We start from the raw sequence: 27,987 nt of genomic DNA on the forward strand, positions 1-27,987 counted from the left end.
TGCAACTTCTAATCATAGTCTGGTGTAGTTCTTTCCTTTAATTACCATTGGTATCAAAGCAGTGGCTGCCTCTAGAGCTGGGAGCAGTGCCTCACCCATCAACCTTCCTTCCATCGGGCATGCTGCCCAAGTCACTGCTGTGATGGCAGCCAGGGCTCCGCTCCACACCAGCCCCAGGCTCAGCCCCAGGACCACGAGCTGCCAGCTCAACCAGGCCTCAGGGCACTGCCCCAGGTGCGGACCACTGCTGGGCCGCCCCAGCTCTGCTCTGCGGCCCTTCAGTCACTGCTTCCGCCATGGTCACCCAGGCTGGGAGCGGCCCCCTCGCAGTCTCCTGTCACTGCAGACCTCACTGTGCAGCACCCCGAGCAGTGCCCCGCTGTTCTCACAGCACCGCTTTGTGAGAGCACCCACATCATAGGAGATGGATGGCAATTTTTAAATCTCTTGTTTTTTTTTTTTTAAGCCTGATGCTGATAGTGACCTGCAGGTTCATTGCTGCCTTCAGGTCCCTGCTGGTTTCAGTTTTGGTACAAATGTGTTTAGATTTTAGCAAATTAAACTGGGGAGGGGAGGGGTGGGAACAGAGCACCTGATCGATTTGTATTTATTTATTTTAACACTTTACTAAATAAAGCACAACAAACTCTCTCGTCTCCTCAGCTGTGTCTCCAGGAGGGGCCCAAGGCCCACCCCAGGCCCTGCCCCATGCCTCCTCCCAGGGCCCGGCTCACACAGGGGCTGTGCTGGGGAAGAACCACATCAGCCCCTCCATGTGGGGTTCCTCCGAATGCTGCGCTCCAGCAGAGGGCACGTGGAGATCAAAGGCCCGGCTGGCTCTAGGAACCCAAACCTGCTGTGCTAAGGGCTGGCTCCGTCAGCCAAGGCCCCGGAGCTCCTGCTACAGGCAGAGCTCAGTGCAGTCCCGCAGGGCCCACAGCAGAGCTAACCACAGAGCCAGCATGGAAACCCCCAGCTGCTCCTTCCCATGGCTCCCAGCAGAGAGCAGGCCGAGCAGGACAGGTAAGGTGCTGTCTGGATCTGATCTGAACCTGTGTTGCTGCTCAGCCTGGTGATAACAGCAAGCTCTGGCAGTACGAAACAAACGCCATCTGCTAGGAGCCAGCTTGGTGCAGTTGTGCCTTTTGCTGCACTGCAGCGAGCAATGGCCTTTCAGCCTGTTCCCAAACAAAGCCAACAGCTCTCTCCTGGCCTGCTGCCACCTCATCTTCCCCTGCATAGGCTGGGCTCCCTGCTCCAGGCCCAGAAGCCAGGTCCTTACCCCCAGGCTGCGCTCCTGCCAGAGCCCTTTGTTTGCGTCCTACTGCCCGTGCAGGACTCAGCCACGTGCTGCTGTAAGCACACAGCCATGCTACGAAGCCACAGTCAGCCCCGTGATTTGGCTGTACCAGCACGCAGGCTGCCAGCCAGCAGCAGTACCCAGCACCAGCCCATGTCAAAACTGCCAGGGGCCAGCTCGCCCACTGTGCAGTGAGACCAGGATTATTTCTACCAGCCTGCTTCCCAGCCCTCCTGCTGTGCCAGCCCCAAAGGAACATGGCTCCCACCACACCAGGCACAGCACCAGGCAGCACTGCTCTGCCCCAGTCCAGGCTCCACTCCCGCTGCCTCCCCTCCAGGGCACACATGCAGGCTCATTACAGAAAGCATTAATAACCATGCAGTTCTAACAAGGATATGAAAAAGAATAAAAAAAGCTTTAATTTAAAAATTAAATTAAAAAGAGAGAATAAGCAAGAGGCGCTTGTGCCCTTCCCAGACAATGCGATTTGTATGGCTCCTCCTGGCCGTTCCCACCACGGACGGAAATCTTCACACCTGCACAGCTCTAGCTCTTGCAGACCAGAATAATGCTAAGAAGAGAACAGCAGAGGTTGCAGCAGCCCCAGGCCTGGAGCTGCTCCAATGCCAGCAGCAAAATCATCCAGGTGCAAGGAAGGCTTAAAAAAAAACCATGACACCCTAAACCACTGAATTCTTATGAGAAAAGTATTAAATAATTTAAATAGCATGAGGAAAGCAATGCATCCTCTGTGCTCCAGTGTGTGACAGCTGCAGAGCAGAGCCGAGCCAACTATGCTGCTCCCACTGCAGGGACCACAGTGCTCAGCTATGTCCTCCTTAGGGTCAGTCCCATCCCTGATTGTCTGTGGCAGCCCTGGCGCTGCCAGGAGTCGGGGAGGCACTGGAAGTCCCTGCCATGAATTCTTCCACAGGAGCACTGACCCCCTGTGAAGCTATTCCACCCACCACAATGGCTGAAGGATTGTACCAAGTGCCAGCCTGCTTTCACTTAGAGCTGGGCCATCCAAGGGGAGACTCCGCATCCACGTGGATGAGGAGGAACACTTCACCCTGCTAATCTGCTAGCCTTGGTCCAGACTTAAGCCAGCACTCCACAGCTCCTGGTGATCTCTGGCCTCAGCTCCTAGGGCATCAGGAGGCCTCTTCTGAGGCCTTGCTCCACAAAGGATGTGAGAGGATGGTCCACATCCCCACCTCCCAATTGCTGAGGCTCCAGGGGTGTGCAGAGGATTGCAAACTGGGACTGCAGAGAGGAGCAGAGCAGGGAAAAGTGCAGCTCTGGGGCCTCTCAAGGCCAGGCGCCAGGCTGAGGTGAGCTAACAAAGGCTGTGAATCAATATCTGCTAGAACAAGGGACGGGAGGACCAGTCCCCCGGCACAGTGGAAGCTTCCCTATAAGACAGGAAGGCTGCTGCTCTGGACAAACCCTGGGCCACGCTGCAGCAGCTCGACCCACAGACACTGCCTGATCTCACAGCTGGCATCCTCCCTCTTATCTACAGACATCCCATTGTGAGTCAGATCCCTTGGGCAAGGCTATGAGGTGGGCTGGGGCAGGAGGAGGCCCTGCACCCTCCCTTCTCTGCCTGCTACCAGCACCCGGCACCCACTGTCCTCAGGGGTCATAGGTTCCTCTCGGCGGTGAGGTATTTGAGTGCAGCAGCCCCATATCGCCGCGACAGGTCCTGGTGGAATTCCTCCCGCAGCGTCTGCAGGCAGCCCCGGTATCCTGCGCTCAGACGAAACTTGGAGATGTCGAAGCTGGGAGCATGGGGCATGTGGATCATGAAGGCGTTGGGCAGTACCAGCAGCTCATACTCCTGGGGACAGAGCGGCAACTGTCACCGTCAGCACTGGTACCAACACCTCACTACCCACCCGTGGCCCCGGCACCCACCTGCGCATCCAGCTCCATGATGTGGGACACCTTGTTCCAGCCGAAGCCCACGAACCGCTGATCGTACTTGGGGCAGTCTCGCCTCACTACAACGTAAGGCTCGAAGTCTGGCTGCCACGCCACGCGGTACGGCACAGTGGCTGTTCGCCACTTGGCATAGTCAGTTGGGGCATGGCCTTTTGGCCACACATGGTACCTGGGAGGAGAGATGGAATTGAGACACCAGGAAAAGCGGCAGCTCCCTGAGACAAGATCCTCTGAGCTGGTGGCACCACAGCCCCAAGGAACAAGGGTACCAGACTGGCTTCTGCTGGGTGTGGCGGCCTTTGAGGTGGCAAGAAGCTCCAGGGCCTACCTGAAGGTGTAGAGGGAGCCCATGTCCAGCATGGAGAGCAGTTCTGCTTTGGATTTAGGGAAGGTCAGGCGGTAGTGCAGGGTCTCAAACGCCGGCACGATGAGAGCTGCCTTCCTGTGAGGCAACTCCAGCTGCTGGATGGAGTTCCTACAGTGGTAGAAAGGGTGTGAGGCCTCCGTGGCCATGAGCTGCGGCTACAGCCCTGTTCCTCATTCCCCTGCATCAGCCCCACCAGCCCACCCACAGCTCCACAAGGGAATTAATGTGTTTAGACACCATGCAGTGCTGCCATACAAGAGCTTATGAGGCCTCTCAGCCACTTTTCCTTCCTGATCCACTGCTGTCTGATAAAAGCAAGGACAGAATCACATGGTTGAGCAGAAAACAACCCATTTCTGCCATAAAGAATGGCTGCCTGGGGCATCTCCTGCAAGCTCCTCACCTGAGGTAATCGTAGAGGCCATACATTGGCAGGAAGTCAATGTCAGTCAGAAAGACATATGGTGTCTGCGTGTTGGTCAAGGCCACGTTGCGCAGGAGGTTGATGGGGTAGAACTGCCCCTCCTTGTAGACGATGTGGTAGGCGACATTGCGGCGGGCACTCAGCACTTCTGAGGCCTGGGCATAACGCAGGAACTGCTGGGCCTCCGCGTCTGACATGTACAGCGCCAGGCTGATGGGGCCGGCCCAGTGTTTGCAGATGGCCTCCAACATCTGCAGCCTGCAGAGCAGAGAGCACTGTGTGAGTGGGAGCCCTGCCCCCTAGGAGCCTGGTCCGACCCAGAATTAAGGGCTGTCAGAAAGCTGCGTGCCATCCGAGCTTGGTTAAGGGGAAGGCGGAGGGAATTACTGCTCCTAACACAGGGTGCTTGCTGCTCCTTGCTGCAGTGCTCTGTTGTGAGGGTGAGGAGCCCACGATACAAATCCCATGTAGCTCCTGAGTTGTATAGTCACCCCAGAGGCAGCGGAGGGGGAACCCAACCACCCATCAACCCCACCAGTAAGTACCTGTCCATGGAGAGCTGGGCCACGAGGGTGACGTCGGTGGGGTTGGGAAGGGCCAGGAACTCGTACTGCAGGAAGAACAGATGCACGCGGTGCTGCGTGAGGTGCTGCCGGCGGAAGTCATAGCAGGGATCGTCCTCGTCCAGCTCCTCTAGTGCCTGCTGCAGCTGCAACACCGCAAAGGTGAGGTACAGTGGGGGACCCAAGGGGGAGCATGAGGAGCTGCTGGGGTCTCTGCCTGTCCCAAGCCCTGGGCCAGGGGCAGGGCTGCATTCAGCCTCACCTGGTTGCTGGGGGGGCTGGGGAGACTGGCACAGCCGAAGAGCTCCCTGCGCAGCAGGTTCCCATCATACTCCAGGAAGGTCAGGTAGAGGTTGCGGAAGAACTCCACGTGCTTGTTCTTCACCCGCAGCTTCTTGGGCGAGTTCCAGTGGATTACCTGGGGGCAATGGTATGTTGTACTGTGGAGGGGAAGTCAGCAGCACCCAATGCTCCCCAAAGCCCCCAGACATCACTGCTGACTGCTCGAGACCTCCAGCTCCCTCACCCTGTCTCCCACAGGGCAGAAGCATCGAGGAGGAAGAGCACAGGGCTCCTCATAGGAGAATCTGTGATCCTGCCTCAAAGACCACAAAACCTACCCACCTTGAGATCTGAGACCTCGGTGTAGCACTGCTCTGAGCGGGTATGATCGGAGAGCTGCACATTCCAGAAGCATGGGAGCCGGTACACCAGGGCTGGGTTCTGCTTGATCACTGCATTAAAGATGTCCTAGGAGAGAGAATGGCGAGTGTGGAGGAGGATAAAAGGGACAGTATGGCCCCCATATGACAGCGGTGCTATGGGAACATAGCAGGGCTGGCCACCCTGGAGGAGGAGCTTTTACCTGATCGGCCAACGAGGTGGAGAGCATGCTCATGAGCTCCTGCTCTGCTGTCAGCCGCCACATCTGCTCCCAGCCCAGGCGACGCAGGCGGTCCAACAAGAGCAGGATCACCCCTGGGTGCCAGGAAAGAAGATGCTGGGTAACCGAGGGAGCACAGCAGCCTGCATGCCTCCAGCCTCTGGGACACGCCTCCCCTGTGCACACAATCTGCAGGATGCTGTAAGCAGCTCCATGTACCCACCTCAGCCTTCCCCAGCCTCCCCACAGAAACACAGCCCCAGCTGAGTGCTCAGTCAGGGTGCAGAACCCATCTCAGCAGCTCTCGCTCACCTGTGTTGAAGCCACGTCCCAGTGCTGGCCATGGTTTGTGGTTCTTCCAGAGGTTGCCCAAATACCAGTCGCTTTGGTTCTCCACCAGCCCAATCACCTGCTTTTCTGAGGAAAGAGAGGGACATACATGTGGCCCACACCTCTGCAAGTCTGGAAGGTGCAAGCAAACCCTCTACATTAATGCTGTAGCTGATGGGGACCACCATGCTGATGGGGCAGCAGGCCCTGCCAGAGCTCCAGCGGGTCCCAAAGGCTCCCCATCCTCACCAGAGAACTTCCCGAAGACAGCCCAGAGCTCAGCAATGTCAGTGGCGAAGGTGATGTCAGTGTCCAAGACGATGACCTTGGAGAGGTTGGAGGGCAGTGCCTTGGTGAGCGTCAACTTCATCAGCCCGTAGATGCCAGAGTAGTGCTTGTTGGGGATCCATGACACCTCTGGCTGCAAGGTGACATGGCCTCAGGGCTGGGCACGGCTGGGCCCTTCCCTGCCTGGGCAGGAGAGCCATGTTCCCATACAGAGGAGGCCAGTAGAGGGGCACAACAGGGTTGTGGGACCAGGAAAAAGCATTAACAATCTCCCTCCCACCCTCTCTGCTGCTCCCCTGGGACCCTCCAAGTGCCTAGCTGGCACAGAAAGCGAGAAGAATGCAGAGGGGGTAGAGTGCCTGCCTTCAGGTCATCGGCGTTGTAGAAGCTGACGTGGATGGAAGGCACCATCCAGGACTGGAAGAGCGTCTGGAGGATCTGGTGGGCCACCGAGTCCGTGATGAAGTGAAAGTGGAGGGGGTTTTTCCTGCCAAGGGCAATGCAGCGGCACTCAGCACCGCAGCAGGAGGAAGTGGACACGGTCCTCATCTCTCCCACCGTGCGAGGAGACAGACATCAAGCACATGGAGAAAAATCACACCTTTGGGGGTGGAATACAACTACCCTCTGTCCCTTTAAGTCTCAGCAAGGACACAGGAGGCAGAGAGGACTCAGAGCCCCTCTCCTCCAGCACTGCCTTCCATACTGCATATCTGGGAACCCCAAACCAGCAGGCCTTTGGCTCAGCACATCCCTATTACCTGTGGAAGAGGATGGATTTCACCAGGGTGACCACATCCCGGCTGGCGTTGTGTCCAGCGCACACAATTGCAACGTGCAGGAGCTGCCCAGAGACAAACATTGCTTTTTTGAGACTGCCTTCTTCCTGCATGGGACAGTCAGACCCTCCCGAGCCCCAGCTCCCTCTAAGCAGCCCTGCTGGCTGTGCCACCCACCTCACACTTGTGCACCATCCGCTGCTTGGGACAGGCCGTGCGGTTGTTCTTCTCACCTCCAAGGAGGGGCCCATCCTCGGCAGAAGCCCCCCACTGTGGGATGCTGTCACTGCCTTCCACCTGCACCTGGCCAAGCTGCATGCGGAGCTGCTGGTTCTCCTCCTCCACCCGGCGCACCTGTGAGGCCAGTGCCTCCCGCTCCACATCCCGACTCGGCTGCTCGCCCAGGCACGGTGGCAGCAGGAGAAAGCGGCCGTCTGCGGGGACATGGAGGCAGAGCCCCAACCTGATCAGAGAGGTCCTAGAACATCCCGTGTGCCCAGTGTCACAGTTCTGCGTCCACAGTCCTCGGGAAAAACCCTAGGGCTCTAAAGACCAGTATACCCGCAGCCATACAGCACCCTCCCACAGCCTTGGCCTCTCCAGCCTACTCTGTGCTGGGGACCTTCCCAGGAATTGAGGGAGAAAGATCCACTCACATTCAAGGCTGCCCACGAAGAGGTAGAGCCAGGAGAGGAGGATGGCAAGAGTGACGGTAGCGAGCAGCAGCTTCAGTTTGATGCGCCAGGAACACAACATGATGGGCTGGCGGGAGCAGATGCCAAGGATCAGGTGGGCAGGCCCAGTCTGACTGGCCCCAGCATCCTAGAGCCTGTGAGGACAGGGAAGCAGAGAGCAGGGTCACCAACAGCCCTCAGCATCCTCTGGTGTAAGATCCCCGGTCCCGGACTCGTGCCTGCTGTCTGCCCTTGGGAGGGAAAGCAGAGCCCTCCCCCACTGCCTCTGGAGCCCGAAAGGGGCAGGGACTGCTCTTGAGGCACAGCCTGAAGGACATGGCTGGGCTGGGCAAGCTGTGCTGCCGGGGAGCACAGCCCACGCTGAGATAAGCAAGGAGCCTCAGCCCGGCCCGCTGGCTGCCTTCCCAGCCCACCCGCTGGCAGGGGCATGGGGGAGCTCCAGCAGCATCCCTTGTCCCCTCCCAAGATCCCAGCAGGTTGAACGCCTCCGCTTTGCTCCCCAGGCTGAGTGCAGCTTCCTGCCCTGGCCAAGTTTGGTGTCACACTAGAAAGATCCCGAGCGGTTCAGTGAAACTTGCTTCCTGGAGCGTCAGCTTAAAGGGACACATGGCCCAGGGGTGGCTGGAGAGGGTGGGAGAAGCAGAGGGGACACAGGCACACTGCCCTCACCACTCTGAGACACTGCCCCATCGCACCACACTATCTGCTTTGTCCCCACGTCCCAGCCCAATAGGGGAAGCACCGCTGTCCTCACACACACAGCTGGTGGCACCTGCAGGGCTCCTGCCCTCCAAACACAAGCCATCCATTTTATGCAGGAAGCAAGCAGTGGAGAAACCCTGCGCATATCCTCCTGGGCCAAACGCAGGGACAGAAAATGGCCTCAAAAAGTGCTGCCCTATGAGCTCCCAAAGGAGCCAGGTGCATGGGGCAGACAAAGGTCCCACCAAGCAAGAAACGACAGACCTCCCCCCAGCCCCTGCCTGGCCCAGCATCTGGAGGCGCCACAAAAGCCCGCGCTGCCTCTCGGATGAATGGGCCGGATTAGGGCCTGTTCCACTCCCCCCCCTCCATGCACCCCAGAGCCCATTGATGTGCAGATGTCAGAGGGCCTCTGGATGAGGCAAGCAGCCTGGGAGTACACCACCTGGGTGAGGGGATGGGGTACCAATGCCCACCCAGGCAGGAACTGCACCCACAGGCATGATGGGGAAGAGGGAGCTGAGGCACGGAGCAGGCACAGGCCCCTGTGCCCTGCGGGACCTCAGCAAGGAACTTCAGCATTTCCTAGGGCTCCACACGCTGCCACCAGCTCATCGCCTGTCCTGCAGACCCATCTCCACCACCCCGCCTGTGCACCAGGGGACCCTCAAACTTTGCGCTGGGCTCACTGCACAAGAGGGGGAACGAGGAGAGCAGAGAGAGACCGGCAGGCACCGAGCTGCCTGAAAAGCCAACAGATGAGAAAAAGACCTCCGTGCCAACAAAGAAGGGATAGCTCCACTGCTCCCAGTTGTCCCACGGCCTCTCTGCTCCACTTGCCTGTAGTGCTGGGGACCCTCCCAGTAGGGAACAGCACATAAGCACACAGCTGGGACAGCAGTTTTTGGGGTGGGGAAACACAATGGGGTTAGGACAACAGCAGGCCCAGGATGCTAGAGAGGCTCCAAGGACTCTATCTCCTCTGCAGCACCCCCAGCTCCCCCAGGCCCCTCGCCTGCCCCAGGCAGCAATTTCCTTACCTGCCTTTCACGTCTCCTGCCAGTGCCTCCCGAGTGGCTCAGCCTGCTGCCGCGCTCCCTCCTGGCTCTGCCTTTCCCAGTCCTCCCTTTACTCCTCCCTTTCAGATCTGACACTTTCCCCCACCCCCCCCAGCTCCTCCCGCTCTCAAACCTGATCTCCCCCCACTCGCACGCCCAGCCCTGGCCCCCCTTTCAGAGGAGGAAAGAACAAACAAAACCAGATTAAATTCACTTGCTACTCAAGAGCCCCCAGTGCTGGGGCACTGAGCTGCTCTAAGTCAGCCAGGAGAAACCTGCCTGCCCTGCAGCTCCCTCCCTGATCCAAGGCCCCATGTACCCCTCCCCGGCCAAGATAAGGGCAGCGTTAAGGTTACGGACCACGTAACCACCTGCCTCCTCTTCTTCCAGGGCAGCTGCAGGGCGCTTTGCCATCCTTGGGGGATCTGGAAGACAGCTCTGAGCTGTGTGGCCCACACGGGAAGGAGGCACAAGTGTGGGATGTGGGCTGCCCAGCTGCCTTCTTCATGACTCGGAGAGGGGAGATAGCACCTGCAGCCTAAGTGCCTGCAATGTGGACGGGTTGCAGGTGCAGGAACGAAACAGAGTTGCCAACCCATGGCCCAGGAGCAGGGCAGGCCTCCAGCCCCACAGAAGGGACAGCAGCAGGAGGAGCGGGAAACAGGGCTGGGAATGCTAACTATGTGGAGACTGCCTCTACCTGCAGCTCCCCTGCGCCTGGCCCCAGGGCTGGGAAAGGCAGCTCCTGCCCAGGGACAAAGCAGACAGAGGAGCTCCTGCCCTCCGCCTTCCACCATGCAAGGAGCAGGCACGGCAGGGTGGCAGCATGGAAGGATTGGGATGCAACCATCTGCGTAGCAAAGGAGACGAAACACAAATTGTCCTCCACCCCATCAGCTGCAGCAGCAGGCATGGGCCTGCCTCGAGAAGATGGAGCAGGGCTGGGGAGGCCGAGTCCCCACCCAGGCAGCACAGAAATCACTGCCCCAGGAGATGCATTCACCTCCTGCTCGGGCTCGTGCTTGTCTTTGCAGATCTCCGTGCAGAACAGGCAGTTAATAAATAGCACCTTAACAGCATCTTCCTGCCCAGCCCAGCCCCGGCAGCAAGAGGAAACCCCCGTGGGCCCTGCTCCCCTGAGCCAGTAGCACCAGCAGGAGCCCCCCCCTCACCCCCCCAGCAGAGCTCAGCCCCAGGGCCTGCCCGCCCCATGCTATCCACCACGTAGGAAGTCTAGGGCTGCGTGGGGGGGGGTGGCAAGCAGGAAGGCAATTTCGTAGCCTCTCCTCCCCCATGCAGTGGGGAGAGTAAAGCACGAAGCAGCTCCCAACCAAGGGACATGCTGGTGTCATGGTTTTATGATTTTCGGTTATTGGTACTCCACATCATAACACCATGTAGTGAATGTACCTGGTTCTCAGAAGAGAAGGACTACTACATTCCCCATGGTACTTTGCTCCTCTGTTACCATTTTCCAGCCGGAGGGAAAAGATAAAAGCTCACAGTATAAAAACTTGCAGATCACGAGACCTCGGCCCTTTTTCCGCCCGTCTCTCATCTTGGCAGCACCTCGCTCTCCAGCCGTCTTATCGTCGGTAGTAGAGTAAGGCCTACCTTGATTTTGGGACATTCTCTCTCTCTGTATTGGATTTATCAGCTTAAATTGTAATTATATTGTATTATAGTGTGTTGTTTTGCATTCTGATATCTTATTTAGTAAATTAGTTTGTTTCTCCTCAGGTTGTTGCTGCTGTTCTTTGCTCTCAGGGCCATCTCCTTACCCTTTTCCCCTTTTCCCGGGGTGTGGGCCCGTGGATCCCCCGTCCCCTTCGTCACAGAAACGGGCTGAATGCCCGTAAACCGTTGACAGCTGGGAACCAGTGACCAAGGCATCACGTGAGTGTACACACTGTATGGAGGGCCCTGTCCGCGATGTGGGCCATGCACTGGCCTCCATGCAGTGCTTACAACTTCCCCACCCAACTCTACCTGCACCTGCAGCCCCAGCACTTGTCCCCAGTCTCCCTTGCTCAGGCTCCTTGTTCACACCAGATAAGCACTGCCAGCAGTAAGACGAGCAGTTTCCCAATAGCACCGTTCTCCATTTCCAACCCCAGCACAAGGATGCAGGGCAAAGTGCTGGCCACAGCAGGTTACCCTCCTCCCTCCCCCATGCCTCTCTCAGGAGCAAGGCGGCTCCAGCAGGGATGGGGACACACAGGACAAGGGGGCTCCAGGTCCCCAAGGCCAGTCTGTTGCTGTAAGAGGGGGCACCTGGACTCCCCCACCTGCAGTGACACAAGGGCCATAGCCAGGTGACGGAGTGGCAGGCCAGCTGCACTAGCAAGGGGCCAGGCCCAGCAGAGCCTCCCACCCCAGGAGACAGAGACTGCCAGCCCACAGCCCCAGGATGCCCTTGTTCTGGCTCAGCCCAGCCGGCCTTTGCTCTCTTTGGCTCCCTGCTCCCTGTCAGGTGAGGAGTTAATGTTTAGGGAGCGCTGGCACAGGTCACATGAAAGCCCAAGGCTCACCTCCCCCCAGCACAAGCAAAGCGGCTGGGCCAGTCCCAGCAAAGAGATGAAAAAAAGGCACCACACTCTGAGGAGAGGCAACATGGGACAATTTCTTTTGCTCTTCTGAGTAAAAGAGAGGGGACGGGCAGGCTTGTCGTTCAGCAGATCACTGCTCTGCAGCACCCAGCTGCAATGAGAGGTCACCTCCCCTCCCGTCTCCAAGATGCCTCCTCCACGCGACAAGGGCTGCGCCAGCCAGCAGATACCACACAGGCAGTTCACAGCGGAGCAGCTGCAGGAATGTACAGAGGCGGAAAGGAATTTGGCCAGGAAAGCAGGATTAAAACCCCATGCTCCGGATTACCACTCCTCCCCTCCTTCTCCCAGTCTTATGATAAGTGGAACTGAAGCAAGAATTTCACCTCCATATCTCATTGGGAAGAGCAACCTGTGGCAAAACAGACACCATATTCCAGAGATGGGATCAAGCCACAGAGCGAGACATCAGAATATGGACTGTAAAACAAGAACATGCTGTTATCATCCCTCCACAACAACCATGCTATGGAGAAAGCTCTGACTAAGATGAGCACCTCCCTGGTTCAGCTGTGCCTCATTCTTATTCATTTTATTCCACAAAGGTCACACTAAAAAAGCCACTCTCTTCTGACAGAAAAGCACACTGCTCAGGAAACAGGAGCTAATAGCCCCCATGGGTTAGCTGAAGCTCCCAGCTTGGTCAAAGGAGGGAGTTTCACCACCAGACTATTTCCTTTTCTCTCCCAGAGCACAAGGAAACTAGCAAGTCCAGACTGGGCCTGACACAGGCACATGCCTCACTGCTTACCTCTCCACATCTGGGGCTCAGGAACACAACAGGGAGCAGTTCCTCCTGGCAGGGACACTGATCACGAGGCCCTGCTAGACACAGCCTGTTCTAGCTGAGCATATAGCCAGGCTCCTGCCTGCAGCTGGGTTCTGCTACATGCTGTGCGGGGAAAGCACAGGGAGCCAGCATAGCATGCAAGCAGTGTGCAGTAGGCTTAGGTTTGCCAGACATCCCACAATGCTTGCAAGCCATGCAGGTGCATTTCGCCACCACCCTCAGGCAAGGCATGATAGGGCCACCCAGACCCAGCCCAGTCAGCAATGTGCTCTCACTGCTCTTAAGCCTGTGGAGAGGCTGGAAGGACCCAGCTGGCAATAGCTTTCAGCCACACCTGGGTCGCATGCCTCTGCACATGCTGCATTTGTCCCTCTGTGTAGGGAAGGAATCAGCAGGACACAGTGGCCTGCATCACATCATCATGTGCTCTCCTAGCCAACACAGCTAGGCAGAGAGGAACCAAGCCTGGATTCTGTGCAGCAGCACAGAATGGGACAGAAGGATCCTGCGTGCCTCTTGAAACAGAAGAGGAGCAGCATTTGGGCTGATCTCCAATTCCCATCCTTCCGCTGGGATCAGGTTTCTAATATCTGCATTTTGCTGATGACTGTGCTGTGGCTAATGGCCATTTCTGAATGCTGGAGATTCACGGTGTCCTGGTCTCCGGACACTGAAATCTGCTCACTGGGCCTTTTCCTGACTCCTCTGGCTCTCCTGACTGCTGCAGGCATGCAGCAGACAGCAGCAGTTCATGGGCTGAGGGCTAAGAAGCAACAGCAGGGTCAGCAGTCAGGAGCTCCAGCTTCTATCTAGGTCTGTCTGCAGCAAGCCCTCTTCCAGCCATGCCTGTGCTGGAGTATACAGCGATCACCATGCCCCACACAGCAAAGGGATGGCAATGCCACTGCGCATAGCAATGCCTCAAACTTCCAGCTAGCAGTGCCCAAGCATGTGTGACCTACCCCCATTCACCAAGGTAGGGACTGGCAGGAGATGACCTCCCATGCAAAACATCCCTCCACCCCACCAACCCTGGGCAGATGCGAGGGGCACGGCTCTGAGCCAGGCCCCATATGCCTTGGGTGCCTTATTGCCAGCAGAGCTGAGTAAGTGTTTTCGGTTGAATAGTTATTGATTGAGAACTGCAGTTTCCAGACAGCTCTGAGCTATTTGCTACTTCGTGACAAGTTTTGGACAAGAACAAAATACTTTGTTTCCCAAGCAAAAAGTCTCAGTTTGCATTGTTTTGCTTGCAATTGAGCTGTGTTACACTTAAAGGATGAAAAGGTCTCTCAAACTGGGTTGTGGCTCCTCTTATTTTCCTCCAGCTTTTCATTTTGGGTACTGAATGGAGCAATTAATTAATTGTTCAGCTCTGCTCTCCAGACCAGCTGAGAGCAACACACACCAAAGGAATGGAGGAGCCGTGCTTAAGCAGCAGTGCTAAAGATGCTGCTGATGCTTTCTGTGCTGCAGGCTCCTCTCAGACCTCAGACTGAGCTCTCCTGAGACCAGCAAGCACTCACAGGGCCCTGTGCAAGGGATGGGCAAGCATAGAAGAGGCAGCCACTTGTCCTAGCAGGCTGCAGTTCAGAGTACACAACCAAGAGGTCACACCACTGGCTGAAAGACACATGCAAGGAAGGGCTTCCTGTGCAAGCTGGTCTCCAGTGCTTGGCCAGCACACTAAGGTCCCTCACTGGGGCTATTCTTCTGAACACCTCCTGCAGTGCCAAAATCCATTCCACCAGGCACTTGAAAGCATGTCAGAGGAAAGGAAGGGCAATCCCTTTGCATCCCCTGTTTGAAAAGGGGTGACACCACGGAGGAGGCTGACACTCACCACAAGGCAGAGCTGCTCACAAGATGCAGCTGGACTCTTCCACCAGGGAATGGCCCAAACTGGGAGCTGTGCTCCAACAGCCACTCCCACATCTTCACCCAGAGCTATTCCTGGCATTGATGCCCTCAGTGCCCAAGCTGGGCTGAAAGCAGAGCTTGCCCACATAAGAATGGAACAACTGCACTATAAATAGAAAACGAGGATGGCTCAGGGCAGGCTCTGCCCTGCCTTGAGGGAGGCTGTTAAAAACCCAAGCAGCAATATTGCCATCCAGTCAGAGTGCCCTGGGCATTTTATAGCCCTGAAGTGATACCTGAGCTACAGGCATGCACTGCAAGTAAGCTCTGACACTGCAGAAGAACTGCTGTCAGTTGGTCTGAGAGTCTGCAAACTTAGCTGCAAAACAAAAACAAAACCCAAACCCACTACATGGGAGCATTTTGCTAACTGGACATAAGGAAGCAACTGATAGGGGCAAAAGGATGGGACGTGAACCCCAAGGGGAAGGTGGTTCCTGAAGCCAAGGGGAGACAAAAATGCTCCCAAGACCCAAACTCCATGTTGACCCCTTCTCCACCCCCATACTCCTCCCCATCTCATCCTGCTGCTCACTCAGTTCCTACCCCCAGGGTTTCCTCACACTGCTGAGCTAAGTCCTGAAATCCCACAGCAAAGGACAAAGGCTGGGAAGAAACCACATGCCTTGACTCAACCAAGCGGCAGATAAGTGTGGCTCAGGACAAAAGCTCAAGTCTCCTGCAATCCACCAAAACCTCTTCAATACCCAGCCCACAGCAGGAGCAGGACAGACCTCAGCCCACCAGGTGACCATAAGGGTCAAATTTGGGAATAAGAGGGCCGGATTGACAACAGGGAACATGAGGAGAGGTGTACACACACAGGGAAAGCAGTAGACCCAGACTGATTCATCCAGTGTATAACACACGCACACACATGTACAGGGAAGCACTTGCTTCCTCTGCCAGAAAGTGTCAGTAGTTCCCTCCCTACCCCTTTCCTCCCTATCAGAACAGGAAGACAGCACTCAAAAATAAATTAAGGAAAGGCTTCTGTGGTCAGCAGTGAAACATCCTGGCAGAACTGCTTTGGTGGACAAACAGCGAACAAGAACATCACAGCTCCTCCTTCACTGCTCCCAAAACACCCAAAATAGCCGAGGCACAAGAAACGAGGACAGCCAGTGCTGACTACAAGCCCACCCTGAGGACTGCAGAAGCCCACAGCTCAATTTCCTCCTGGTTCCCCTGTCTCCCTTCTTCCTCCTGTGCTCCAAGCAGGAGGAGACATAGAGGTCTTGAGTTTGGCTGAGTTTCCACCTTGGGGAAGAAACTTGATAACTGATTGGACAGGATGTGAGCACCCGTTGAGGAAAAGGATTAGTAACCTCCTAATCTGTACATTTTGGAGTCTAAGCACTTTACTTTGCTCTCTAATTAAACCACAGAGCGCAGAGATTGCCAGAAGGGAGAGAACAAGGAGGAAGGAGGAAAGGGAACAGAGGCTGTGACTTAAATGCTATTCCTTGTGGCTGACATGCAAGACAGGCTACATGGGGGGATGTTGATGAGGATGTATTTTACCTCAAGGGTTTGAATGCCAAGGCTGCTTCACATCCTGCTGCTTCCCATCAACCAACCCCTAGTGAGAGTTGAGGGCAAGAGGAAGAGGAAACCTACACAGTGTCCTGCAGATGGCAGAGGCAGGAGCGAGGGCCAGTAAGGCAAGGTGAAACTGTACCTGAGACAGACCAGCCTGGCTGACCAGATCTCCCCTCTGAGTCCCTGCCACCTGGGAAACCCTACAAGTGCCAAGTCACATTTGTCTCTACTTCCCAGACCTGGCTGCACAGAAGTGCCTTGTTCAGGTGCTTATCTGGCTCCATACTGGGAGGGGCTGATGTCTTGCTGCCCTGGCACTCATACAGCACACGCAGCTCTGTGCTGGGCTCATTAGGAGCTACCTAACAGAGAAACTTTCGTGGCACAGGTAAAGAGGGAAACCTTTCTAATACAGCCCATGACATAGCAGTTTGAACACTTTCACTCAGGCTCTATCAAGGCCCACATGCCTATGCGGAGAGAAGGCAGTAGGCCCAAGCCTCATTCCTCACTGGTGGCCCTTCAGCACATAATGGGGACAGCTTCAGCACAAAAGCCAGCCAGGCAGCGGGGTCAGAAGCACTCTGGGCTGCAGCTCACAACTGCTCCCAGCACTGGGGGCAAGGCAGCTGGTGGCGTGGCTGGGAACAGGAAAGGTCTCACCTCCTGAAATGCTCTGCCTCCCGCTCTGCCCCACCAGACAAGGGAGAACAGGGGCAGCCTGTCAGTCCCACGTCCCCTCTCTTCCCTCACTCCTATTCTTTGGAATTCCTCTCTTCTGTTTGCTTTGTTTCAGCCCTCAATGAACAGGAAGAAAAGGGAAGGAGCCTTGACAAATCCGATCAAGGCGCAGACATGCTGAGGCCCTCTCCCGCTGGCATGCCAAGCCCTGCACTAATGAGGGATGGAGGAGAGGCAGCAATTGAGAACAGTGGCCCCACAGAAACACTTGGGGTAGGAGCAGAGGGAAAAGAAGCTACTAGAGCAGAATATCAGCACAAGCTCTCAGCCATCAGAAGACAGTCTTCGTATTTCCCCAGGCCAGAGAGCTTCTTCCAGCTCCTCAGCCCCAATCCCTGACTGCCCACTACAAAAGAAACAAGCAATAGACCACTCTAGTGTTTGGTGAGAAGGATCCTGATGCACATATTCAAGGAAATTTAAACTGAGACAGCAACAGAGATGGAACACACTTTGTTCTACAGATTTGTGCAAGAACCTGGTCTTCCCCTCCAGAGAGCTTGCCTACAGGGGCTTACAAGTGCCAGTGTTGTCTCCAGAACCTCCCCACACATTCGAACAGGGAGGAAGCCTGTAGTGCCACACAATTGCCCACAGTTTACCAGTTTGAGCACAGAAGCACTGAGACAGGAGGAAAGTAAGCACGTAACTTCTCTACTCAACATGCAAGATTACCAACCTTTGGAAGCTGCCAACGTTGCAGGGTTACCTGGGAACAGCTGAAGAAGCTGGAAGGGCCTGGTGGCAGCTGTGAGAACCACCCTCTAAGCAGGGCTTCCCGTCATGAGGTGCATAGAGCACATCTCAGCTGTGCTTGAGGGTTTTGCAGCTTGCTGTCACCTGAAAACCAAAAGTCACATGAAGAGTTACCGGATAGAAGAGCTACAGCAACAGGCCCCTGTACAGCCAGGAGCATTATAAACCAGCGGCAGCACCATCCCACACTTTCATTCTGCCCCTTTTCCCCAGCTTGCTGCCCAGCAGAGCTCAGTGCTGCTCAAGGCTACCCAACGAGCCCCTGGGAAATGATCCATGTGCTGCATGTTCCCAGCCCCAGAGCACTTCTGCATCCTGTAGCACATTCCCCACCCACACAAGGGCCATGCCCAGAAGTGCTGGCAGAGCCACCACACTCCATCACAACACGTGCGAGTCCTCACACCAACTCTTTAGCAGGAGCTGGGAGAGGAACACAAGTCCCCTGGCTCCCTCTCAAACAAGGGCAGCAGCAAGTGTTGAACTTGTAAGGCAGTGAGGAGATTAACTATCACGTTCCGTAACCTGAGCGCTAAAACATACCCTGGGCAGTCTGGGGGGTGGGTCAGGAGTCGGTCCAGCCAGGCGCACAGCCCAGAGAAACAAGATAAAGGCAGAGAGGGGGACAGAGAGAGCCACTTAAACTGTGGGGAGCAGAGCAGCCCACATGCACCTCTCTTCCCCTTCCCTCTGGCTCTCATGGGGTTGGGCACACGCACCCTGTACCTGCCAGCACAGATGGACAAGCATCTTCAAGCCATGGTAAAACCTACCAATGCATCTTCCTGGTCCACCTCTCCTGCCTGCTGCTTCAGAAAGCAACAGAGAAAAAGAGTGTGCAGTGCACAGCTCCCACTGCACCGCTCTAATCTCAGCAAGATCCCATACCACAGCACCACACAGAACAAGGTACACAACATCAGTCTGAACAAGGGCTGGTAGCAATGTAAATCTCACAACAGCCTCTACCTAAGCAGTAAAACCCCATAACTCTGGTGAAGAAACACAGCACTGGTGCTCAGCAAAACCCTCCTGCAGCAACAAAGCCTCATACTACCTCTGCTCTGCAAGTCTCACACAGTATCAGCAGCTAAGAGCCAAGCCTCAGGCACCCACCTGGAAGAAGCAGCAGAAGCTGCCGGGAACAAAGGCTTGCGGTTCCAACAGCTGTGAGCTGGGCAACCAAAGGCACCTTCAGCAGAGGTGATAGTGAGCAGGGAGAGCTGGGCACGTGTCTGCCAAACAAGCTGGATCCTCCCAGCCCCGCCACCAAGAGCAAACTCCCTGTACAGGTGTGGCAATGCCAGACGGATGGGGTGGAGCCCACAGCGGCCACTGCTCAGCCAGGAATGGCCCTACAGCAGCATTGCTGCCTGAAGTTCCCAGAGCCAGCCCAGTTCCCCCCTCAAACATCCCATTAACCCAGGCCACCAGAGAACTACAGGTCCTGAAGTTTTTTCCAACTGCATCACACGGTTATTAAAAGATACTGCCTCTTGCTCTCGGCCTTTAGCACAGGCTGATTTGGGATACGATGGGAGAGACTGCACATTGCTGATGAATCAGAGCAGGGAGTTATCCAAGCAGCAGCCCAGGGCTCTAAATGGCTTTCTGGAAGAGGCATCTGGAGGCAGGAGGCAGCCATGATCTCACAGCAAGGCTGTGCGCACATTGCCAGGCATGTTGTTCCTCCTGGGAAGCCAAGAAGAGGTGCCAAGTCTCAGCTAAGCTGGGAAGGGCAGCAGCACCATGAGAGGGAACAGCAAGAAAATGCCTCCAAGTCAGAAGGCTCACTCAACCCCCTTTTCAGCTTGGTTGACCTGGGTTTTCCTTTCCAGTGGACCGCCATCAATACTTTGGGAACACAGGGACCACACCACCACCATCTCCGCTGGCCGCTGCCCTTCAGTCCCCAGCAGGCTGTAAGGGAGCAGGGTGCAAGCAGCCACCCCTAGCAATGCCACCCCCAGACCCTGCTGCAATTCCCTACCCACCTCCTCATTTGGGCAGGGATTCGAGGCTCTCCTGGAAGGTGCCCCCACTGAGATGCCGTGAGTGCATCAGGCCTTCCATTCTAGGCAGGGCTCATGTGTCAGGGACCAAAATAATCTCTGGAAATGAATCCCCACAGGACATTTGGAGCCAGTCACAACTTATCCCCAGCTATCCCAGAGGGTTAATGAGCTCACCCAAAAGCAAATCAGACAGACATCACAGCATGAGAGCTGAGTGGGGCTGAAAGGGTATGCAGGGGAGACTGGGCCAGAAGGGCCAACCCACACCAAGGTGAGAAGGATCCATGATCCAAACCTCATGCTGCCAGGCTCCTTCCCTCCTGGTGGGAGTGCAGCAGGAAGACGCGGCTGGGACAAACACCCACTTCTGTGAGGTACCAACCTCCCAAGGCACAACCATGCATCAATACATTAAATCTATTCTGCCTTATCCTGTGTCCCAGCTTCAGCACTGGGGAGTGCTGTCTCAGCCCCACAGCAGTACTCTGCCTGAGGCCAGCCACCCCAGAAGTGGTGCAGTCTGGCAGCTCTGAGCCAAGAGCAAGCTGCTGGCAGTCAAGCAAGCTGGACTTCAGCGTGGCCCCCACTGATGAGCTGGCAGAGCATGTGCTTTTTGGGTTTGCTTCTTTTCCTGCCATTACTGCTGAGCCTGCATCCCTCGCCATCAGAGCATAGGAGCCATTTGGCCTCAGTCAGGGGATTTCCAGTAAGCACCAACCTCTGTCACCCCAACCAACAGTAAGCGCAAGGAACGGAGCTGCTGAGAGATCCTTCCTGGTAGCCAGGGCAGAAACCGCCCCTTAACCCGTCCTTTCACCTTCTGCCTCCACAATGGATGTTATAAGTGCAGGCAATTTAAATCATTCCCAATCTCGTGGGCTTTCAGCAGCTTTAGGAGCAGCCCCTCCTGCAGCGAGTGCTCCCTTTCAGCTTATTTACCATAAAAAGGCACTGCAATGGTACTCCAGCCATCCTCCAAACTCGCTCTCTGCAGGAGGGAAGACAGAAAGGCAGACAGGACGGGGAGGGGTGGGGCAGGGAGTGAAATGCCTGCCAAAGAGCCTCTCACTCAGGATGGAGCTACACTATCTGGTGCCACTGTTCAGAGCGGCTCAAGGACATTGTGCATCAGGCTTCACCTCTGGCTGTGAACAAGGAGCCTCCAACAGACTCCTCAGCAGCTGGCTCTCAAGTTGCTGTCTGGAAGGGCCAGAGTGTCTCCTTGAAGGAGAGCAGTGCTGGCAGCCCACACCAGATATGCCCCCAGAGTCATCAGCAGCATACAGTGACTGCGGGCGAGCTGTCCCCTGACCTGTCACAGGCTCCGGGTGCCACTTCACCCCACCTTGACACTCATGCCAGCAGCTCCACTGCTGCATTTCAGAGCAGCTCCAGGTAGCGCTGCATGTGAGCTGAAAGTTGGGTCTAATCCATGCAATTCCGACTGAAGCGGTTTGCTTAGCGCCGGGCTGCTTGCCAGCAGTATCTCGTGCCCTTTTTGAACTCAGCCTGCTGGAAAACAAACCCTCGGGGGAAGGGGGGGAGAAGCAGAGAGATCAGAGAGGATAAAGCGCCTGCCCGTGCAACGGCAGTGCTCGTGGTGGAGGCTGCGGGCACACACTGCATCCATTGTGTGGAGGTAACCGGACAGGAGGAAGGAGGGGCAGCCTGGCAGGGCTCTGTTTGCTCTGGGGAGACTGCAAGAGGCCATAAAACACCCTCCTTGACCCACACGGTGCACCCTCAGAAGTGCCGCGGGCCAGGCCCAGGTCAGTGGGTCACACAGCCCGGGCCAGGCAGGCTCAGCACAGGACTAAGGAGCACAGGCCAGCCAGGGACGAGAACAGCTTCGGTCCCCCGTACCGCAACAGGCTGCAGCCAGATGTATCCCGTACCTGAAGAACAGGGTTGGTACTTATGCACAGCAAAGCCCACAGCGTGACCACAGCCGCGCACATCCCTCACGGCCGTACCGTGTGGCTGCAGGGCGGCCCCCAGCACTCCCTTCTCCCGGCCCCGCCGAGGGCATGCACCCGCGTTAGGAGGGGAACGCGAGGCCGGCAGGCCCCCGTGGCCCCCAGCCCCCTCTCCGTGCGGCACAGACACCCGAGCAGCACTCCTCCGCCTCACAGCAGCCGAGCACCGCAGTTCCGACCCTCAGAAGCACGGGCTGCTGCTGCCCGGCCTACCAGAAAACAAGCCCCCGACAGGTACCAAAAGACGGGCGCGCCGGGGAGCTCCCCGGGCACAGACCCCAGAGGGGTACCGCCTTCTTGAGCCCAGCTACGCCCCGAACGCGTCCGTAGGAGCCCGCCGGCGAGCCCCGCCGCCGGACCCCCGCACCTCTGTCCCCGGCGCGCCCCTTCCCAGCCGCAGCGCCCACCCCGCCACCCGCGGCCGCTCCCCGCACCTGCCGTGCCGCCGCCGCCGTGCCTTTAAACCCCCGCCCCAGCGCCCATCGGCCGCGCAGCGCGGGGCGGGCCGCGCATGCGCGTTGCGGCGGCTGCCGGAAGCGCGGGGCCGTGCGGTAGCATGGCGGCGGCGGCCCCGTCCCGCGGTGCGGTGTGGCGGCTGCGGCAGCTGTGCCAGCGCTACCAGGAGTACGTGCGGCGGCACCCGGCCGCCACCGCGCAGCTGGAGGGCACCGTGCGCGGCCTCTCCTACCTGCTGCCAGGTGCGGCCCGGCCGTCTCCCCTCCTCGGCGCCGCGTGCGGCCCGGCAGCGCCGCCTCACAGCCGCTCTCCTCCCCGCAGGTCGCTTCGCGGACGCCCACGAGCTGTCGGAGCTCGGTACGTAGTGCCCGGGGCGGCGGGGGGCCCGGCCCCGCGGCGTGCCCGTAACCCCGCGCCGTGTTCCCGCCGCAGTGTACTCCGCCTCCAACCTGCTGGTGCTGCTCAACGACTGGATCCTGCGCAAGGAGCTGCCCCGAGGCCTGCCGGGGGTAAGCGCGGGGGCAGGGCCCGCGGCCGCCGGGGGACGGCTGCTGAACACGCGGCCGCCGGCCTGGAGCCGAGCGCTCCCCGGGCCGCAGGGGCCAGGCCCTGACCTGTGGCGGGAGCTCCGCCGCTCAGCAACCGCCGCTGCCTGCAGTGCGCTGAAGCTCCGACCCAGTCTTTCTTTGCTTGTTGTGTCGAGCAGAGCAAACACAAAAGCAGCAGGCTGCTGTCTCTTTCGCAAGAGCCCCAGTCTGGCTCTCAGCCCCCAGTTAGGCCCTTTGGGGAAGGAGGAGGAGGAGGAGGAGGAGGAGGGCTTCTCTTTTCTCAGACAGGCCTCTGCTGCACGCCTGCCTGCCTGCCCAGTGGGCCTGGATGTGGGTGGCTCGGTGTCAGCCTGCGCAGGCAGCCCTGGCTGGAACCGGGTATGTGACAACCACCAGTGCAGAAGACTCGCTTCCCTCGATGATTAAAGCTGAGCGTGGGGTGAGGTGAATTTCAGCTGTATCTTTATGGGTGCTTTTCAAGTACTACAGGCTGCACTTCATGGTGAACGGCACCAGCTAGTTCTCTTCCCAGGCTGCTGTGGGCTTCGTGCCTGGGATCCAGACTGATGCTATAAGTTTGTACTTGGCAGGCGTTCGCTCTGGAGCAGCAGTGGACCCTGTGCTTGTCCCCTGTGCTCCAAGTGTACCCATCAGCTGTGCCTAGGGAAGAGGTTCATCAAGTATCCTAGCTCGAGAACGAGGAGGAAGAAAGTTCTGCCCTTGGAGTTCAGGCACTGTGCCACTACCAAGGAGACTGCTAGTTGCTTCAGTTGGGATAGAAAGCAATCTGGCATTCAGCTGTGATATTTTCCCTGTTTCTGGGGTTGCAGCTCCTTATGGTACAGCGATATACAGGTCTGCTCCTGCTCAGAAGTAGAAAAACAGGCCTGCGTGTAGTCTGTGACCACAGAAGAAGAACCAGTTCTTGTTTCTGAGGCTGTGACTTCCAGGGCCATCACTCCCTTAGCTCCAAGAGCCCCACCAGGTTGGGCTGTGCATCTTTCCCTTTCAACTTGCAAGCAGAACCTCCATCCTGTCCCCCTTCCTATGTTTTGCAGTCACTGCCCCAGCAGAAGCTGCTGACCTGGCTGAGCGTGCTAGAATGTGTGGAGGTCTTTGCAGAGATGGGGACAGCCAGGGTGTGGGGGGAGATGGGCCGATGGACCATCATTGTCCTCATCCAGCTGGCTAAGTAAGTGCTGCAGGCGGTGGGGAAGGGGCTGCATGTGCTTGGAAGGGGAATCTGGAGGGGTCTTGGTGTTACCCCAGGAAAAATCCCAAGCAAGACTGAACAGCCAGTCCATGAGGCTGGGGGAGTTTGGAGTCCCCCAGAGCGTGGGGTACTGTGCTGCAGAAGGGTGTGCTTCCTCTTGCCTGTTCCCTGAGCAGACCTGAGTGTTTCCCTCTTCTGGGAATGTCACCTTTCGGGCGCAGCACAACTCAGCTCCGTAGCTGGGTTTTGAAGGCTTCCTGTGTGTCTGCCCACAGGGCCATCCTCCGCCTCCTGCTGCTGCTGTGGTATAAAGCTGGCATCCAGACATCTCCTCCCATAGTGCCACTGAACAGGGAGCAGCAACAGTCTCTCCACTCCGAAGGTGAGCTCTCAGTGCTGTCATTAGCTTGGGAAATACGGGCTGAACTGTGGATCAAGCTGTGAGTCCACTGCTCTGATGGTCCCAGGCAATGTCAAGCAAGTTTATCTTTTCACCCTCTGAGAGCTCTGTTATGTTAGCCCTTTCAGGATGGTCCACTTTGCACTAGATGAAAATTTCAGTCTGGTCATATTGCTGGCAGTATAGAAACCGGGTTGAGATACGTTCCTGTGAAGCCTTACCCCTCTGGCTGTTTTCTCCTGCAGATGTGGAAGGCAGCTCCTCAGGGAAAGATCAGACCTATGTTGGCAGGCGTTCCAGCCGTGTTGTGCGATCTCTCCAAAACAGTAAGTGGCTGAGCCTGTTTTCTGTCCTTGTCGGAGCTGCTTCTGTTCTGTGCCCTTGATGTATGGGCCTGGGTGTGGGCAGTAAAGAGCAAAACTTGATCAGCTTGTATGGGGGTGTATCCTGCCAGTCACTGGGCCCCATGGGTGTAGGGATATTAAAGCAATGGGAATTCACACGTGGTGCAAGACTAGAAGAAGAGGTAGTTCTGCTTTGAGAAGCATGAATCTTAGGAATATCTCTCCCTGCTGCCTCCCCTGTTCAGGCAAGCTCTGAGGGTTCTTGTCAGCAGCAGCAGCTGGGAAGGTGCAGCCACAGCCTTGCTGCTTGTGCATCTCTTCCAGCGTTCCCACTTCACAGTGCAGAGAGATGGGAGCTGGCTGTAGGGAGGGACTCTTTGTTTGAGTGACCTGATCTGTTGTTTCAGCTCCTTCCCTGCAGTCCAGGCACTGGGGGTCCCCCCAGCAGAGGGAGGAGACGCAGAGCCGAAGAGCAGAGGAGATGAACCAGCCTCCCACCCCTCTGGGTCTCCAAGAAACCATCGCAGAATCGATCTACGTTACCCGTCCTCTGCTCCACTGTATCCTGCCCTGGCTACATGAGGGCATGCTCTGTACCCTGGGAGCCAGCAGAGGGTGCTGTGGGCTCGTCTGCTGAGCTGTGGTGTAGGGTGGCATCACCCCGTACTTCTCTTCCTACTGCTGATTTGCTTGTGCAGGGGCCTGGGAACTCCTCCATTACGTCTTGATGGCCAGTGTCAGCCAGTTAAGCTACGTACAGGAGACCTCCAGCCCCTTCCCTGGGGCCCTCCAGCACTGCCCTAGTGCGTTTTCTTTTGGGCTCTGCAGAGCTTTGCTGGTACCCAGGAGACTGGTTGTCTGTCTGCGTGCCTCTTGTTAGGCATGTTTGGTTCTTTCTATTCCTTGACTGTGCATTCCTAGTATTGAGTTTGGGAGTGTGGGGACAGAGATCATGGAAACCCTGGCTCCTCTCAGCAGTCCTGGATATCTCGAGGTCAGTCTTTGTTGCTGTTTGATGTTGGTGGTTGCTGAAAAATCATACTTCCCCCTGCTGCCCAGTCCATAGCAGGCCCTACTGCCAGAAATGTGTGCAGGGGCTAGCCTTGTTTTTAACTTGGAGATTTGCATATTTGGGTATTTCCTGCGACACTGACAGTACTCTCTGTTCTGGTGCAGACTGCTCTGTATGGACCTGAGAACAGGGGGCATTTAGAAACTCACTTTAATTTTCCTGTCGGCTGCTGTTGCTGTAAGTCAGCTCTCTGCTCCTCTCCTTCCAGTTTGAGCTTGCTGAGTGATCTGAAAGACCTGAACAGGAGAGAGCGAGCAGAGCTGAGGAGACGAACCATCCTGCTGCTGTACTACTTGTTGAGATCTCCTTTCTATGACCGATACTCAGAGTAAGGGGCCCTGCTGGGCTTTTGCTGAGAATTTCCCTTTGAACAGAAATAGCATCAGGGGACTGGGTGAGCAGATCTGAAGAGGTCTGGGTGCCTGTGACCAGGTTAATACAAGTACTTGCCTAACTGCTGCTGTCGCTGTTAACGTGTTCAACAGCTGAGACAGGAGATATCCCACTAGACTCATTCATACTCTTTCCCTTCCTAGGGCAAGAATCCTCTTCCTCCTGCGTTTGTTGGCTGATTATGTGCCTGGACTTGGCTTTGTCACACGTAAGTGGGCCGCATTGCTTCATCCCTGTTTCTGATGGATGAAGAAAAACAATGGGAGTTAATTAAGCAGAATGTTTGTTGAGGAGCTTCTGACCTGAAGAAGGAACTGGGACGTCCCTGGGATGGTTAGCTTTAGTGTACCTTGTATAGGTACTGGAGTTGTTTCAAGCTGGAGCAGAAAAAATTGCATCCTGGCTTCTAGAGACTTGTGCTCAACCATGATGATAGACTTCGAAGTTCCCTCACAGGCTGCAGAGCTTTGTCCCTGCCACCTAGGCCTGTTGCCTCAGGCTGCCTTTCTGCAACTGCACCAGAGCCCTGCTTTGCAGAAACTGCTTCTGAACCCTTTTCCTTGATCCCCAGTCCACAGTACAGATATGAGAGGTAGTTGCCTAGAGGTATTAACCCAGCTAGGAGTGGATTATAAACCAAAAGCCCAAACCATGTCTGTTTTGTCCTAGTCCTTCACACAAAGATCCCTTTCTTATAGGCCAGATTTTCACCTCCCCCTCTTCCCTGATGATGTGAAACCTTTCCTGGAGTAGTTTGTGGCAGTGATACAGCATTAGATTAGCCTGGCATTGTGGAACTGTTCTTTCTTTGAGGAAGGCACAAAGCTGGCTGACTCAGGAACCACTCCTCCAGTTAATGATTTCAGAGAGGCTTTGGAACCTGTATTAAGTCTTGTGCCAGCATAAGCATTTTCTGCTATACAGCACTTGCTTTTGTGTTTGCACCTGCCCATTACTGCTGAGCTGTCTCTCTCTTTGCTGTGTCCTCCTGACTCACTACATGCAGGTTTTTCCCTCGGTCATTGTCAGAGTCCCTTCCCCCCAGAACCTGGTTGGGTCAGCACCAAGGGAGCGGTGTCGACACCCACATCATGTCTATGCTGACCATGTTTCACACACCCCTTGGTCCTGCTCTAATCTCTGGCACTGTATCCCAAAGTTGCCTCTCACCTTGGCAAAGATAACTATTCTATCCATAGGTTTCTCGGTTGTGAAAGTGGAGATTTGAAACTGTTGGGTATCGTAATAAGGAGAGGGTAGCGGCACTATTTGCATACATCTTCCGATCTTTACCTTTCTAAATGTGAGATATCTTTGTTCTCTCATTTCAGGGCCATTGATGGATTACTTGCCTGCCTGGCAGAAAATCTATTTCTATAACTGGGGCTGACGAGAAGATGATGATTTTTATTTGCTAAGATCATGGATAGATGTTTCTAAGGAGGGCTGGGGGAAGGCATGTTGATTATATCTAATTTTCACTTAAACCATCAGTGAGAAGCTCCTGTTCTGCAGGGTGGGGAGGGGGTGTATATAATTTTTTAACAGATCTAGCTGTGAATGATGGATGCTACGTGTGTGGAGAGACCTTGGCCACCTCTTTCTATGGACAGTGCTGTGGCTCCAGTGATGGTGAAGGGACAACCTTTTTTAAGCACTTGATTTTTCTCCTTTTGTATGGCTGCGCTATACTAAAGGCAGGCAGCATAGAGATTTTTGGAGAGCATAGTCTCCCAACCTCGTGGCGTTGAGACTGACCTGCAGCCTGCTTGTGTTGGCCATGCCTGGCCAATTTGCGTGGAGTGGGCTTGTCTGTCAAATAAACTGACTGGATGGAAAGAACTGAGCTGAAGGAGCTCCTTTCCCTTGCTTA

General features: G+C 56.2%; 2 protein-coding genes across 8 annotated transcripts; one reads left to right on the forward strand and one right to left on the reverse strand.

Moving 5' to 3' along the window:
• On the reverse strand, positions 1,700-22,528 carry LARGE2 (LARGE xylosyl- and glucuronyltransferase 2). 7 transcript variants are annotated; one of them, XM_021401721.1, is made up of 16 exons: positions 22,377-22,528; positions 17,621-17,781; positions 7,541-7,713; positions 7,062-7,318; positions 6,867-6,949; positions 6,469-6,592; positions 6,067-6,238; positions 5,800-5,904; positions 5,470-5,582; positions 5,229-5,354; positions 4,867-5,022; positions 4,587-4,750; positions 4,021-4,299; positions 3,579-3,725; positions 3,224-3,419; positions 1,700-3,146 (listed from the first exon to the last, which is right to left on the reverse strand). In XM_021401721.1, exons 3-16 carry the CDS (start codon positions 7,638-7,640, stop codon positions 2,949-2,951), a joined length of 2,220 nt encoding a protein of 739 aa, XP_021257396.1. In that variant the 5' UTR covers positions 7,641-7,713; positions 17,621-17,781; positions 22,377-22,528; the 3' UTR covers positions 1,700-2,948. The 7 variants fall into 7 exon arrangements, with proteins under 7 accessions (XP_021257396.1, XP_021257399.1, XP_021257401.1 ...); XM_021401724.1 differs by lacking the exon at positions 22,377-22,528 and adding an exon at positions 22,123-22,249 and having other exon boundaries at positions 17,651-17,781; XM_021401726.1 differs by lacking the exon at positions 22,377-22,528 and adding an exon at positions 22,123-22,249 and having other exon boundaries at positions 4,587-4,744.
• Positions 22,244-27,987, forward strand: PEX16 (peroxisomal biogenesis factor 16). Its single transcript, XM_021401737.1, has 11 exons — positions 22,244-22,386; positions 22,466-22,501; positions 22,577-22,653; positions 23,751-23,884; positions 24,181-24,287; positions 24,551-24,631; positions 25,057-25,209; positions 25,571-25,643; positions 25,930-26,049; positions 26,258-26,322; positions 27,446-27,987. Exons 1-11 carry the CDS (start codon positions 22,245-22,247, stop codon positions 27,502-27,504), a joined length of 1,047 nt encoding a protein of 348 aa, XP_021257412.1. The 5' UTR covers position 22,244; the 3' UTR covers positions 27,505-27,987.

The sequence above is a fragment of the Numida meleagris genome, chromosome 6 (genome assembly GCF_002078875.1).
Source record: "Numida meleagris isolate 19003 breed g44 Domestic line chromosome 6, NumMel1.0, whole genome shotgun sequence".
In the NCBI taxonomy this organism is placed as follows: domain Eukaryota; kingdom Metazoa; phylum Chordata; class Aves; order Galliformes; family Numididae; genus Numida; species Numida meleagris.

What these genes read in the sequence shown, in the direction of transcription:
- LARGE2 (XM_021401721.1), bottom strand. Translation starts at nt 7,640, where the DNA reads ATGTTGTGTTCCTGGCGCATCAAACTGAAGCTGCTGCTCGCTACCGTC. An exon ending in GGATGGTGCACAAGTGTGAG is followed by an intron (nt 6,950 to 7,061) that starts GTGGGTGGCACA and finishes GTCTCTGGGCAG; the next exon opens with CTCCTGCACGTTGCAATTGT. An exon ending in CCGAGGTCTCAGATCTCAAG is followed by an intron (nt 5,023 to 5,228) that starts GTGGGTAGGTTT and finishes CATTGCCCCCAG; the next exon opens with GTAATCCACTGGAACTCGCC.
- PEX16 (XM_021401737.1), top strand. Translation starts at nt 22,245, where the DNA reads ATGGCGGCGGCGGCCCCGTCCCGCGGTGCGGTGTGGCGGCTGCGGCAG. An exon ending in GTCCTCATCCAGCTGGCTAA is followed by an intron (nt 23,885 to 24,180) that starts GTAAGTGCTGCA and finishes GTCTGCCCACAG; the next exon opens with GGCCATCCTCCGCCTCCTGC. An exon ending in TACCCGTCCTCTGCTCCACT is followed by an intron (nt 25,210 to 25,570) that starts GTATCCTGCCCT and finishes GTGCATTCCTAG; the next exon opens with TATTGAGTTTGGGAGTGTGG.